The sequence below is a fragment of the Embiotoca jacksoni genome, unplaced genomic scaffold (assembly GCF_022577435.1).
Source record: "Embiotoca jacksoni isolate LCO1_2020_lvr unplaced genomic scaffold, fEmbJac1.0.p SCAF_3, whole genome shotgun sequence".
Classification (NCBI taxonomy): Eukaryota; Metazoa; Chordata; class Actinopteri; family Embiotocidae; genus Embiotoca; species Embiotoca jacksoni.
In genome coordinates, this window is record NW_027185381.1 from 24418345 (window position 1) to 24431723 (window position 13379).

The window sequence follows — 13379 nt, forward strand, 5'->3', positions numbered from 1 at the left end:
TTACATGGTCGGACTTCAACAGGTTTAATCTGACATTCTTGGAAACCTTAAATCAACATACCTTCAGCTGCTGACCTGACTTGTTGAGAAACCGGCGTCCTGACCGGTCAGACATTTCATGGTTTAAAATAAATAAATACCCAAAAGAAATACTTTTAAAAATATTATTTATCAGAAATTGGGGAATTTCAATACTATTGGTACCAACAACTAAAAATTCTGTTATTTTGAGGTACTATATTTCATAGTCCATGTTAGCAATGTAAAATAAAATAACATTGCACTGTATTTCATTTCATAGCACCTGAAACTTCCCATTCATCCAAGCTGTATTTATTTATTTTATTTGTTTTTGTGTATATAGTTTGTATTTATTGATTGCTCTTATTTTTTTCAAAAATAATTCTTTTGTATCTATCTTATTTTACATTTACCTGTTTGTAAAATGTTTTCTTATCGTGTGCTGTGACGACTAAATTTCCTCATTGAGCTAACGGACACCGAGACGAGTGATTATTATTATTATTATTATTATTATTATTATTATTATTATTATTATTATTATTATTATTATTATTATTAGCAGTGACGTGGCTCTGCGGTAATGCCAAAGGTTGATCAAACAAAGTGTTGCGCAACATAGTCTGAATCATTTTCCACGTGTCTGGTTTATATTTTGATGTGCCACGTATTCACCGATGCAAACCACGTCACGCTCAGGAATGTTTATTAGCTGTTTTTTTTCTGCACTTTGCCCTGTTAGCCAATAAACTAATTAAACACCCATCAAAATGACATAAGAGCAAATGTTCACTGCTTCCACGTCAGCTAATAATCCATCGATGGCAGGAAAAGACAAAACAAATCAATGTTGCATTTTTGACACACTTGGGTTCAGGTTTTATCGCTCGCTGTTGGCTTGATAGGTCAGAAAATTCAAATCAGGACAAAGGGGAATAATTCACAGGAAAACGTGGCACCAAAAACACAGTATCTCTCATAAAGTCGACTTTTTATTTATTTATTTTTTTAGAAGAAGTGAACCCGTCTTGAGATCTAAAACTTTACGTGGTGTCGTAGGACAACTTCAAAACTTTTTTTTTTGTAAGTCTTCTCTCCTCAGATGAACTCCAGGTCTTATTTGATTTAATTTTACACTGGTAAATACAAATAAAAGTAAATATTACTCAAGTCTTCAATTTAGTTTGCATTCGTACTGCTACCATGCGGCATTTCAGCGATGTATTTGTTACATTACAAACTATTCTCAACATTTTTCCCCAAGATAACCTCCACATTTCGCGCATCATTTTAGCTGACTAAACAATTTAGCAATTTTAATGTGGCTATGCCGTTACCATTAATCATGTTGGCAGTAATAAAGAGGGACAAAAGGAGGCAAAGGGAACGCTAAAAGGTAAAAATGAGGCAAAAAAGAAGAGGGTGTGACCGCTTGCGTGTGTGTTTAGTCGTGTTTGAGGCTGAAAAGGAATGCAACCTCACGGCCTTGGGAGGGTGGAGGGGGGTGGGGGGGCGGGTGGAGGTCACTTGACCACTGCTTTGGGGGTTGCTTCCTTTGCGTCTTTGAGCTGTTGGGAGACACAGAATAGGGGACAGCGGTCAGTAAATCTGCCACCATATTGCGTGTTGCGTACAGTAAATGGTAAAGCAGTTGTTGTTGTTGTTGTTTGTTGTTGTAATAATACACCGGGGGGGGGGGGACGTCGACACAAAACGTATCGTTTGTCGTACGAAAGCCCGACGTTTGATTTTTTTTTTTTTGCCTCCTGACGAGCGACAGTAAACCTCAGAATCTCCCGACTGGCCGGACGCCGAACATCCGGTCGAGCGAGCGAAGAGTTTGTTCGGTGCCGCCGTGACAGAGTCGTGCCGAGGCCTTGGTTCCCAGTGCTGACACAGAGGGCCGATAGCATGGCAAGAATGCAGTGGAGAGGAATGTTCACACAAAGAGTAGTGAGGCTAAAGGGTTGGCACGGTCAGCTGGGAGCTTTTTTTTTTTTTTTTTTTTTTTGCAGAGGCAACTTGCTTGTTTACGTCTGTGAGACCCGACCGCCAGTCCGGTCGCGTTTTTTTTTTTTTTTTTTTTTTTTTTTTCCCCGGTCAGCGAGGTGCGAACCGGGCGAACGGCAAAACTGACCCGCGGGTGTGACCGGAAACAACGTCGCAACACGCAGCGGGCGTGAATCCACGAGACATGCAGAGGTTGGCGTGAACTGGTCGAAGTCCAGCGCACTTGCAGGTTAAGCTGCAGAAAAAAAAAAAAAAAAGAGCCCTGAAGAAATGGACATCACGCGTTGTCAGCTTGTGGTGATTGTTGCATTATGGGTACTTTTACAAAATGAACACCATGAACTTGTTTGTGCATGTAAATATTTGGGATTGTACCGACTTTTTAATTTCGATTGATTGGACTGATTTGTGGTGACACACTGATGAGTTCAGGCAATTGAAAGAAATTATTATTATTTTTTTTTTTTAACCATTACTCACTATTGCACAAGGATGACTTAACATATACATATTTTTAAAGAGCAATACATTTTTCTTGTAAAATAATCAACTTTAAAATAAAGTGTTTTGTATTTTTCATGCACAGTGATACACTATATTTTACTTGAGTAGAAGTAGCAAAAGTATTGTATTCAAAATCATGCTTAGGTAAAGTATTATCATTAAAATATATGTATATATAAATGGTAATAAACTGTAATATACTGATTCAGATTTTATTTAACGGCCTTTTGAACACTGAAGCTTAATTTTGGGTTTATTTTGCTGCCTGTGAAACACATCCTCAAAATGCAACCAACAACAAATAAATAAAAAAAAAAAAAAAAAAAAGATCCCCAGAAAATGAAACTGTTTATAATTTTATTTGAAGTTTATTTTCTACAGGCTAAATGTGACACTTTTTTGGGACGTTGTTTTTAAATGAGTTTAAAAAGTTCCTGGTCCGACCAGAACTCCCTTTTTCACGGACGGCTGCTGGTGACTACAGATTGGGGCAAATGGTGGTTGTTACAGAAAAATATGTATATATATATATATATATATATTTATTTATTTTTTTCCTGATTGGGTCCTACGAGTTCCTGCCCGGCCCGAGCTCTCTATGAAGACGAGGAAAAACTCCCCTGAAACCAGATTGGAGATGGGAAGAAACCTCGGGAAAGGCAATTCAAAGAGAGATCCACCTTTCCACGGACGGCTGGGGGGGTTACAGGAACTGTAGGTGGGGCGTTGGGGTGTTACAGAATGGGCGGGGGGGGGGGGGGGGGGTTAATTACAGGAACTGCAGTGGGTGGAGCTTGGAGTTGGCCTGTGGGGGGGGGGGGGGGGGCTCTGTTCTTCCTGTATGAGAGAGAGCAAAGTTGGTTAGTTAGTCAGTTAGTTAAGTAGTGTGTCCTCACAACTGTGGAAAGGGTTAGAGAGGGGGGGGGGGGGGGGTCTCCTCCGGTTCCTCAGGACTGGCCTAACTGTCAGTGCCACCCTGGCACTTTCTTCTGGAGATGGGAGGGCATTTATTTATTTATTTTTTTAAAATGTTTTTATCCGTTTCTTCTGTATAAGAGAGAGCACAGTTGGTTAGGTGGGTAGGTAGTTGGTTGGTTAGTTAAGACAACCAGATGACAACAATGGAAAGACAAGTGTGTGTGTGTGTGTGTGTGTGTGTGTGTGTGTGTGTGTGTGTGTGTGTGTGTTTATCTGATCCACGGGTGTTGTTGGAGGTCCTCCAGCGATGGGCGATCCTTGGGGTTTTTTGCCAGGCAGGACGTCAAGAAATTGTGACAATCTAGAAGAAGAAAAATAAAGATGAGAACTTCAGCGAATCCGTCCGATCAATGAACAGATGAGTGTCTGCTGAAAAGTTGATCTTTTTCTCACTTCTGGTTATCCTCTTGGTAATTTTTATTTTGTTCGTGAGGAACATGCCGGTCTCGAACGTTTTTCCTCTGTTCAGCATTTCAAAGAGGACGATCCCCAGCTGCCACACCGTGCAGCTCCCGGAGCTGTAGGTGCCGCGTCGGCAAAACTCCGGAGTCACGTGATCGGGCGTACCTTGAAAACACGGACATGATAATAGTAATCAGAATATTGCATATTTATGGAAAGATGTTTTGGAACAGGGAAGCTCTTATTGTGAAGGCCAAAGAATTTAGTTTTTTTTGTTGGGACTACAATGTCTGTTTTCTATTTACACATTTTTGAATATATTGTGTTAGTTAACATACATTTGGACAGCCCTGTATGTGTGTATATATATATATATATATATATGTATATGTATAGAATAGAAGGAAATGGACATTTGGCTAAAAATACAGTCAATATTTAAAACAAATGTCACAGATTAAATTAAAAAATTAAATTAAATTAAAAATGTAATAAATAAATTTAAAAAAAGCAGACATAAGCCTGATATCTTACCAAAACACCTCCGGAATTGCGTTTCCTTCCCGGTGAAGCAGCTGAGTCCGAAGTCGATGATGCGGACACGCGGGAAACTGGAGACGGTCTGGATGAGGATGTTTTCGGTTTTGATGTCCCGGTGAAAGATTTTTGTATCCTCCATCTCTTTTAACGCATTTAGGAGCTGTTGCACTATGACCTGGAAGACACAATGAAGAAACGGTTTGACATTTCTTTTTTTTACTGTCGTGACGTCCTTTCTACAGCAACTTCTCAAGCAGTATAAAATGCCCCCCCCCCAAAAAACTATTTCAGCTCAGAGTGACGGGAGTTTCTTTCTCTCTTGCAAATAAAATTGGCCCGACCTGAAGATGTGTTTACGAACTATCTGACTGCTTACGCAACTCGTGTCTTGACATATTTACCGCTGTTTTCCAACGTCTTGCTTTGCGGCAAAGAATTTCAAGAAAAACGGGAGTCCTCATGATCTTGACGTATTTTTGAAGACATTGGGAGCTTGTTTTCTCTTGAATTAAATTCCTCCGAGTTAGAGGAGCATTCAGAAACTCCTGCTGGCTAAACTGCACTAGAACACATTCAGGTATTATAACGGACTCTGAAAGAGTCACTATAAAAGGCCTGATAAAGACACAATAGCCTACCTTGGACTCCTCCTCCGGCAGCGCCCCCCCCGCTGGCCTCTATGTAGTGGTACAGGTCCACGGAGGGAATCGGTCTCTCCATCACCAGGATGAGCTCCCTGCCCAGGTCGTACCAGTCCAGCAGGGCCACGGGTGCCCCCGACGTTCCAGCCTTTTCCTCGGCAAGTTTCTGCATAACGGCGATTTCCACGGAGATCTGCTTCCCATCTTCACCCTAAAATTCACGACAGTGAGGAGGACGAGTACCGAAAAGCTCCACACGTCACAATGACAAAATATTCCAGCCACAGCTGGCGTTGCGCACTTACCATTATTTTGCAGAAGACGTTTCTTTTCATAACGTGTTTGATAGCTACCTGCGAGACACAAAAAGAGCCGAGGTCAGCATTTTCACAACCGTCGCAAAACTGAAGGCAAAGAGCCACGCGAAGATATTTCAGCTGAAGTCTTCACCAGGTGCGTCTCAATTTGTTGAAGTCAGCACACAGACTGCACATGAACTTCATATTAGTTCACTTACTTTCTTATTATAACAGGGTAACGTTTTCTTTTATCACACTTACTACTGCGGTAAATTTACCGAAAATGACAACCGCCAAACTAACTGCTGCCAAAAAGTGACCAGCGGGTTTTTTTCTTCGTTGGTTTTAAATAACAGCAGAACTTAACACATACAATAGGTTACATATAGCACAAATTTTTTTTTAATATTTTTTTTCGTCTGGCCATTATAATCTGAAATTTCAGTTGTCTTCTCCACATGCAAGAAGCCACGTGGACATTTTAGTTCGTAAACAACCACCGGTGACACTGAGCCATCAAGTACTTCTTCTCTTGATGTGTGATACTTACTGGCAAACTATCCGCCTTGCGGCAGCCGGCAAAGACAGATCCACAGCCTCCTTCGCCGAGGAGTTCCTCCTGGATGTATTTATTCCCCAGTTCAGCTTCAGCTGTAAGGGACATAAATGTTGTCTAAGTTTTGCCTGCAAAATGTATATTTCACCCCAACGTTGACCCAAAGATGAATCGCCTCCTACTTACCTCTGCGGTACTGGCTCCTCACCCTCTTCCTGCAAGGTGCTGTTCCACTGGACGTACTGCAGTCTTCTAGAGGTTTGCAACGCATCTCTGCAAAAACAATAAATGATCATCAGTTTGTCAGATCATTTTTAGTTAAAGGAGGAGTTTATACTGTGATGATTCATGGTTATTTTCTCATAGATAGATAGAAATACGAATGCTGGCTTTGAAACGCTGCAGCACATTTGAGTTTTTGTCCGCTCCGCTGTTGTGTGTGCGTGTACAAACTTTAAGTACATCCAAAGATTTGTTTCCTTTAGGGTCCACTTAATTTTACCCTCATTCATTAAGTCAGCTTACCATTGTCATCAAAAGGTAAAGTCTGAAGATCTTCCTTCGTCGTCACCAGTCCGTTTTTATCTTTTCTGACTTTCCTCTTCTCTCTGACCCGCCTCCATTTGCTTTGGCAGATCTTCTCGGGGTTGGCCTTCCCGTCAGAGCCGCTCACCCTGGCACCCTCTTCGGGGCTGGGAGAGGGTTCACCATCAGAGAGCTTCCTCCTTTTTGTAAGGGGGGTGTCCTCCAGCACCTCAGGACAGGCCTTCCTTGCAAAGCCTCTCACCCTGGCACCCTTTGGAGATGCTGTACTGTGTACCACAGCACTGCCCCTGCGATCTACAAATGAGAATAACAGAGTGGTGAGAAACAGTGTTAAACAGCAGATCTTGGGGGTACAAACTAAAATAGTACCCACTTACTTCATATTTGGATTTTCAATAGGAGTTTGAGGTCCCTTGCAGAAAAATAAAAACCACGAGTTTCCCATGTTTTCCACGTTTAACAAATGTTGCAATATATGATAACATGGGGAAAATATGTGGAAAAGTTTTCACAATAAAAGCTACATTCACAACGCCATGAAAACGTTTCCCAATGTTTCCCATGTGCAAAACACATGTTTCACATGTGTACGTGGTCTCCTGTTAAGTTTTTACACGTGAAATTCGTGTTGTTTTTTTTTCCCCCTGTAAGGAGTGTTCACTTGCATTTATCCATTACCTTGACTTGTCCTCAAAGCTGCAGAGTGAGGAGGTCTAATCTCACTTGAAGGGTCTTCAGTGACGACATCTGAAATTTTTAAAGCCTGAAAACATTCGATTAATGAGTCCATATCTGTCATACTCATATTGTTCGACTGTGTTCTGTGAAATGTTCACTGGAATACTGAATGTGGCCACTCTGCTCTCTGTAGTTTGTAACTCTGGATTGTGATGTCACAATCCAGTTCCAAAATATGCAAATGAGTTTGTTTTTAAATAATTTGGAGAAAAAAAAAAAAAATGGATTATCCACTGAAAAGTGAGTTAGTCACATTTCAAATCATTTCCATTTCCTCTCAGCCACCTGGCTGACTTTCCTACCCTTTTAAAACTAGCAAAGACGACGAAACCACGTCAGGGCCGCATTTGAAGAGGCCATACTGGAACAAACTGAGATTATTGTACGGACACAGATGGGGAAAGTTGCTGCGGAGTACGTGACTAAATCCCTGGCCTCCCCTGGCCGCCGCCTTACAATGAAGCCAAGGAAAAAAATACCAATAAATACAAATGTCTGCTGGGAGGAAATCGCCTCTCTTTCTGACGTCCTTATCGAAAGTATTCCCAACAAAACTTCAAATAATAACAATGAAAAACATACGCGATATGAAACGATACAAAGGAGAATTTCATGGACTATTAACTTGAAATACAAAATAAAAACCTTTTTATTGTGCTGCTTTTTGATTCACTGTAACGTTCGTACACAAGACTGCCGTTCAAATCTGCCGGCTTTGTTTGGTTATTTTACCCAGAAATGAACGTGTTTTCATCATGTATGCAATAAACGCGCCGGTGTCTTCTGTCCAAAGACAGCGTAGTGAAAAATAAACACTTTCGTGTGGACTTGTGCAACTTGTATGCGTATAGTTGCACATTTCTAGGTCGCTGCACTTCGAAAATACGTCGCTTTCCGCTCTGCAACCACGAAGGGTTGAAAAGTGTCCGGGATTTCGTTTTCAATTTGTGGACCAGTTTGATATATGTACGTAAGCACGCGAGGACTTATGCACTCAAAATAGCAGGCGTAAATACGCACGTTTTTGATTTGAGGCACAGCCTCTGACTCGTTTCTGTAAACGGCTCCATCCAAAAAAAATGAGTGAACTTTTTATTGGGGGGGGGGGAAATCCAACACAACTCCATTTTTGTTTTTTTTTAAGACGGAGCTTCCGACTGAAATTCAGCACGCTGCAATCCATCAGCTCGCGTGTTAGTTGACCGTTGAGGCACATCTTGTGATACTGTTGAGTTTTCTGTAACTGCACTTACATCACTTCTTGTACAATAAGGCCAAACTGTACCCAATCACAGAGGACAGAGATTATCAGCGTTGACACTTAATATCCGACCCAGTTTCAAACACAATAGCAAATCGAGTAAGATTTTAATGAAGGACACACAACAGGAACACACACACACTCTAAGGCAGCTTCATAACAGCATATCATATGACAAAGTGAAAAGAAATGGCAGACGTTGCGGTACGTTCTCGCTCACTAAACAGTAACAAATCAAAATGTGCTACTACAAAGCAACAGAAGTATGTTTTATACGACTCGCATACGAGGTGTGATCAAAATGTTCAGAGACCGTTCCTGTTGTGCACAAACAAGTAAGCAGGAGGACGCTGTCATTTTGGCGAGTTGGTCATCAAAGTTATGTCGCTTGATCAGCACCTGTTGCACGCATGTTTTTATGACGGTGTGCATTTGCAATTTCAACGTGGACCCGAAACCAGAGCAGACAACAGCTTTTGTGTTAAACTTGGGAAATCTGCTTGAAATGCTTCAAAAACTCCACAACGATGAAGTGATGGGCTCGGTAAGGTGTTTCGAGAGGCATTCGTTTTTCACTCTCCAAGACCGAAGACACCGAAGTCAGGAGACACCAGGTGGGTTTTTCTTTGGCATTCTCTGGGTTGCGTCACCGTGAATTCGTCCCCACAGGGTCGGACTGTCAACACCGAGTTCTGCTGCGAAGTTCTGAGGCGGCCGAGGGGGAAATATTTGATGCAAAAGATCTAAACTGCGGCGCAATTACGCTTCGGCTCTCCAAAAAGACAACGCTCCTGCTCGCACAGCGTTGAAAACACAAGAGTTTCTCGCCTCTCGACAACAAAATCGTCGCTCCCCACCACCGCTACCAAATTTGCCTCCTGGCAACTCCTTTGTTCCCCGAAAATGTTGACAGAATACGCGAGCCCTCCGCTCAGGTTTTAGGTCGATGGTGAAATCGCAAAATGCGCGCTTACCAGAGGTCATAAAAACGCGCGTAACTCGGGTGGTTGCTGTTGATCAAGCGACATAACTTGGAATATTTTCTCACAAAGGTTATAGCTTCGCCCTCCTCCAAGCGCATTACCGGACTGCGCGCCATTCGTGCGCAACAGGAACAGTGTAAACAACAGTTTCTGTGCAAACAACAGTTTTGGCTGGTCACTCCAAACAATCTCCAAAGCGGCTGCCTGTTACTGTAACATCTTTTTGAGGAACTCCACCAGGAGGTGATGAGGGAAACCGAAATCCATCTGAATCACCACGAAGCCCTGCGAGCACGGAGAGACGGAAAGATTGTGACTGCGTGCAGACATGTAACACAAAAAAACAGCGGTAAAAAAAACAAAAAACAACGGAGAGCACTCACATCGTGAGGAAGCACTTCAGGGTTGGAGATGTCAAATAAATTTGTCCCCTGTTTGTCCAGCATCCTGGTTACCTCAACCTCAAGAACTGGAAAAACACCACAAAAGCATTTCTCAGAAGCTGTTAGAGGCAACTTTTTTTTTTTACATGCTAAATGTTTCAACTTCTACTATTGCCAAAATAAAACAACCATAATTTGACCACTGAATTTGCCACAGCTAACGCTGAAGGCGAATGCTGGACGAATCATACATAGGAGGGGATGTCAATATGCTGAAAACATCTGAAAGAAGCCACCAGCTTTACGGCAATCAATTGAGATAATTTGTAAAAACAAAAAACAAATTCTACGTTAAAAAAATTAAGTGTTGATGCTTGTTGAACCTAAAAAAAACAAAAACAAAAAAAACCCTCTTACAATTATGGGTTAAAGTTTATATCCCGTCAAAGACCTCGTTTACTAATAATAATAATAGTAATTTTTTGCAAGGCAGTCTGGGAGAATGCTAACGCTGGCGTCAAAGGGTTGAGGCTTCTTACCTGACAGGACTTTGGGAATGCCGAGTTTCTCCACCGCTTCTCTTACGAACTCACGTTGCGCCTCATCGAGCAGCTAGACACAGAGAGGGGGGGGGGGATTAAAAAAAAGACGAAACCAACATTAAAACATATTCCACCGCGTGTCTCCGTGGAGATCTGTGGCGTTTTACCAGACCAAGTCGTCCAAACAGGATAGATTTTCCCAATTTAATTTAACCTGGTGTATTTTCCGTTCACGTGTCTGTTGCAGCTCTTTGGGGTCATGCTAACTTCGCAATCTAATAATGCGATGACGCATTAATCAGGGGACGATTACGAGTTTGATTTATTTATTGGAACCGGTGAACACAGACGAGAAGCTTAATAAAATGGAAGAAAAACACTCCCCGTGTTTCGAGAGCGATCTACAGCCCGACACATCTAAACAAACCCGCATGCACGGCTGACCTGCTGCCGGGTGATTAGATCAGCCAGATGGAAACCTCAAATTTTATTAATTTTTTAAAATTTTACTTAGACTCAAACAATCTGTTCAAATGAATCATGTATAATATCATATTTTTTGGAAAGCAGGAGGGAGCTCAACTCCTCTTTTCTCTGAATTGAACTAGCGCTACAATTGCACAGCAATTATCCTTTAACTATGGTATTTTTCACAGCAAGAAAACTTTTCATTGAGGTGAAGTGAGAATAACTTGCCGGTTGGTTCTGTACGGGAAGCTCAGCTCGCAGTACCGAGATCCTAGAAAGGAAACGGGATCCAAATCGCGCACGAAGCATAAAACAGTAGCAATAGAAGCCAAACTGACCAAAAATTACTTTTGCAATTACATCAATTGATTGTTTAAAAAAAAAAAAAAAAAATCAACAAGGAAGCTCTTACTCGTTCGGTTTACCCTGCAGGGAGACTTTCTTGTCGGCGTAGGAAGCCGTGACGTCTACGGACACGTTCTACACATCAAAAACAAACAGAGACATCAGTCAGGTCACGCCTTCATATGGACTGTATGAGAATTACAATTTGTACCTTGTATTGCATCAGTTTTGACTATAAGATGTATTATAAGTTGTATTCAACAACAAAGCTGTCAACTGACTCGACATCGTGACTCGGCGTCATCGTGGCCTTCCATGCCGACGCAATATCAACGGTGCGTCCCAGCAAATGTCGACATTTTGGCCGCATCGAACGCTTTTAAACAATGAACTGACTAACTAACTAACCGTTTGAAAGACGAGCGTCGGCGTGCTTTGATTCCCGCAGTGAAGCTGTCCGGAGGCCCCCGCCGAGACAGTCGTGCCCGACGCGGAGGTGTTTACAAAGGGAGTGGATGAGCTCCACACTCTCAGCTCTGGAGAAGCCGGTTCCATCAGACACTGAACACACAAAATACACACAAAAGTTTATACGTTTGTCTTTTAAAGGCGCGACGACGATCGACGCCTCCGTTCTTACCTTTCGAATAAACTCGGGCACGACGTTGGTGAGATTTGCCCCGAAAAGTGTCTGAAATCACATTTTGTTATATCGCATGAGACGGCAGTTTAAATTGAAACATCCGTCGTTTTTTTTTTTTTTATCAACAAGATATGTTTCGCGGGGCCACGTTGAAGGTGATGTACGTACAGCGAGCTCCTCTCCAGAGATGTTGAGTTGGAAGCGGCCATCCTGGTGAGCGGCGCTAAGCATGGGGTTGAAGACCTGGTCTGGGGTTAAAAAAAACAAAAAACAAGCTATTTCTATACCACAGAGAACTGCGTGTGCAAATTCCCCCATTTCCCCATCCCGCGACCTCCTGCACTGGCATTAAGTGTTCGTACTGGGTGTAAATCAGGTGCGTAACCCTCCAATATAAACATACCGTCTGGCATACTACACAATGTCATACCTGGAAGTCCTGTAACCAACATACAAGATCACACTTCTTCTAATGTACTTTTCTTTTATGCCATATAGCTGCACTTCTTAATTAAAAAAAAAAAAAAAAAAAAAAAACCGCAACATCAACTGCTGACCTGAGATCCTAAAGTAGAGCATCCTGTTTTCAGTCAGCTGACTTGGATGGAAAACCGAGTCGCTGATCACGCTGGAGGTGTTCTTGTAGTTGGTCAGTCCCTGAAAGGGGTTAAATAAAAAAAAGAAAAGAAAAAGTCAGAATAAAGTCTAAAAGTCTATAAAAGAGATTATTACTGTTAGGTTGTTATGGTTACAGCGCCGTCTCCCATAAACTACGTTTGACGGTTGTTGGTTTTTTTTGTCGCCTTATCACTCGTTTCATAAGACTTCTGAACTTCATTTGAAGAGAATACATCATCGTTGTGTATTTGACTGTACGTACAGGCGTTATTTACCTTGTGATACGATTCGATGTAGTTAGCGGTGATGGCGGGAGCGGCAGTGACGCCGATATCCACACGGATGTCTCCGTCGCTGAGGAACTGCTCTGTAAATACACGGAGGCGCTAATGTTCAGAGACACCCGAGATCAAATGAATGAAAAGTGGAAGTTATCGAATCGTATTCAGAGGTCAAATACTGAGGGACGGGGACAGTGCTTTCTGGATTTAAAGCTGACTCGACGTTTCCGGCACGCACCTGCCGTGTCCTGGATGAAGTCCGCCAGTATGTTCGCCACCTTGTTGATCTCCTTGCAAATCTGCGTTTTGAGAGCAGACGTAGTTTGGACTCCGATCAGACACGGACACGCGTTTTTTTTCAACCGGCCTCGACCCTCACCTGTCCTTTGATGACCAGCTTGACGGTGAAGGTGATGAAGTCGGTGAAGAGCTTCTTCAGCCAGTTCGGCCTGACCGGGCGGCAAGAGAGACACACGTTAGCAAGATCGTTACGCTGTGTTTTTATTTTATTGTGATTCAGTCGTTCGGGTCTCGAAGGGCAGTTGTTGGGTTTTTTTGGGAGTGGGGGGGGGGGGGCAGCTTACTCTTTGTCTCCCTGCAGGTGCAGGCGCAGCTTGTAA

General features: G+C 42.4%; 1 protein-coding gene across 1 annotated transcript in view; it reads right to left on the bottom strand.

The window, feature by feature from the left end:
• Positions 1 to 8427: 8427 nt before the first annotated feature.
• Positions 8428 to 13379, bottom strand: part of cetp (cholesteryl ester transfer protein, plasma) — an 8563-nt gene continuing 3611 nt past the window's right edge. Inside the window, exons 5-17 of the mRNA XM_069162705.1 lie at positions 13344 to 13379; positions 13139 to 13208; positions 12998 to 13058; positions 12754 to 12845; positions 12418 to 12517; positions 12029 to 12108; positions 11858 to 11908; positions 11626 to 11778; positions 11285 to 11352; positions 11101 to 11143; positions 10402 to 10474; positions 9863 to 9948; positions 8428 to 9764 (exon numbers count right to left, since the gene is read on the bottom strand). The exon at positions 13344 to 13379 is cut by the window's right edge and continues 52 nt beyond it. Coding sequence (XP_069018806.1) covers positions 9687 to 9764; positions 9863 to 9948; positions 10402 to 10474; positions 11101 to 11143; positions 11285 to 11352; positions 11626 to 11778; positions 11858 to 11908; positions 12029 to 12108; positions 12418 to 12517; positions 12754 to 12845; positions 12998 to 13058; positions 13139 to 13208; positions 13344 to 13379 — 991 coding nt within the window. The 3' untranslated portion in view covers positions 8428 to 9686. The remainder of the gene's footprint in view (positions 9765 to 9862; positions 9949 to 10401; positions 10475 to 11100; positions 11144 to 11284; positions 11353 to 11625; positions 11779 to 11857; positions 11909 to 12028; positions 12109 to 12417; positions 12518 to 12753; positions 12846 to 12997; positions 13059 to 13138; positions 13209 to 13343) is intronic.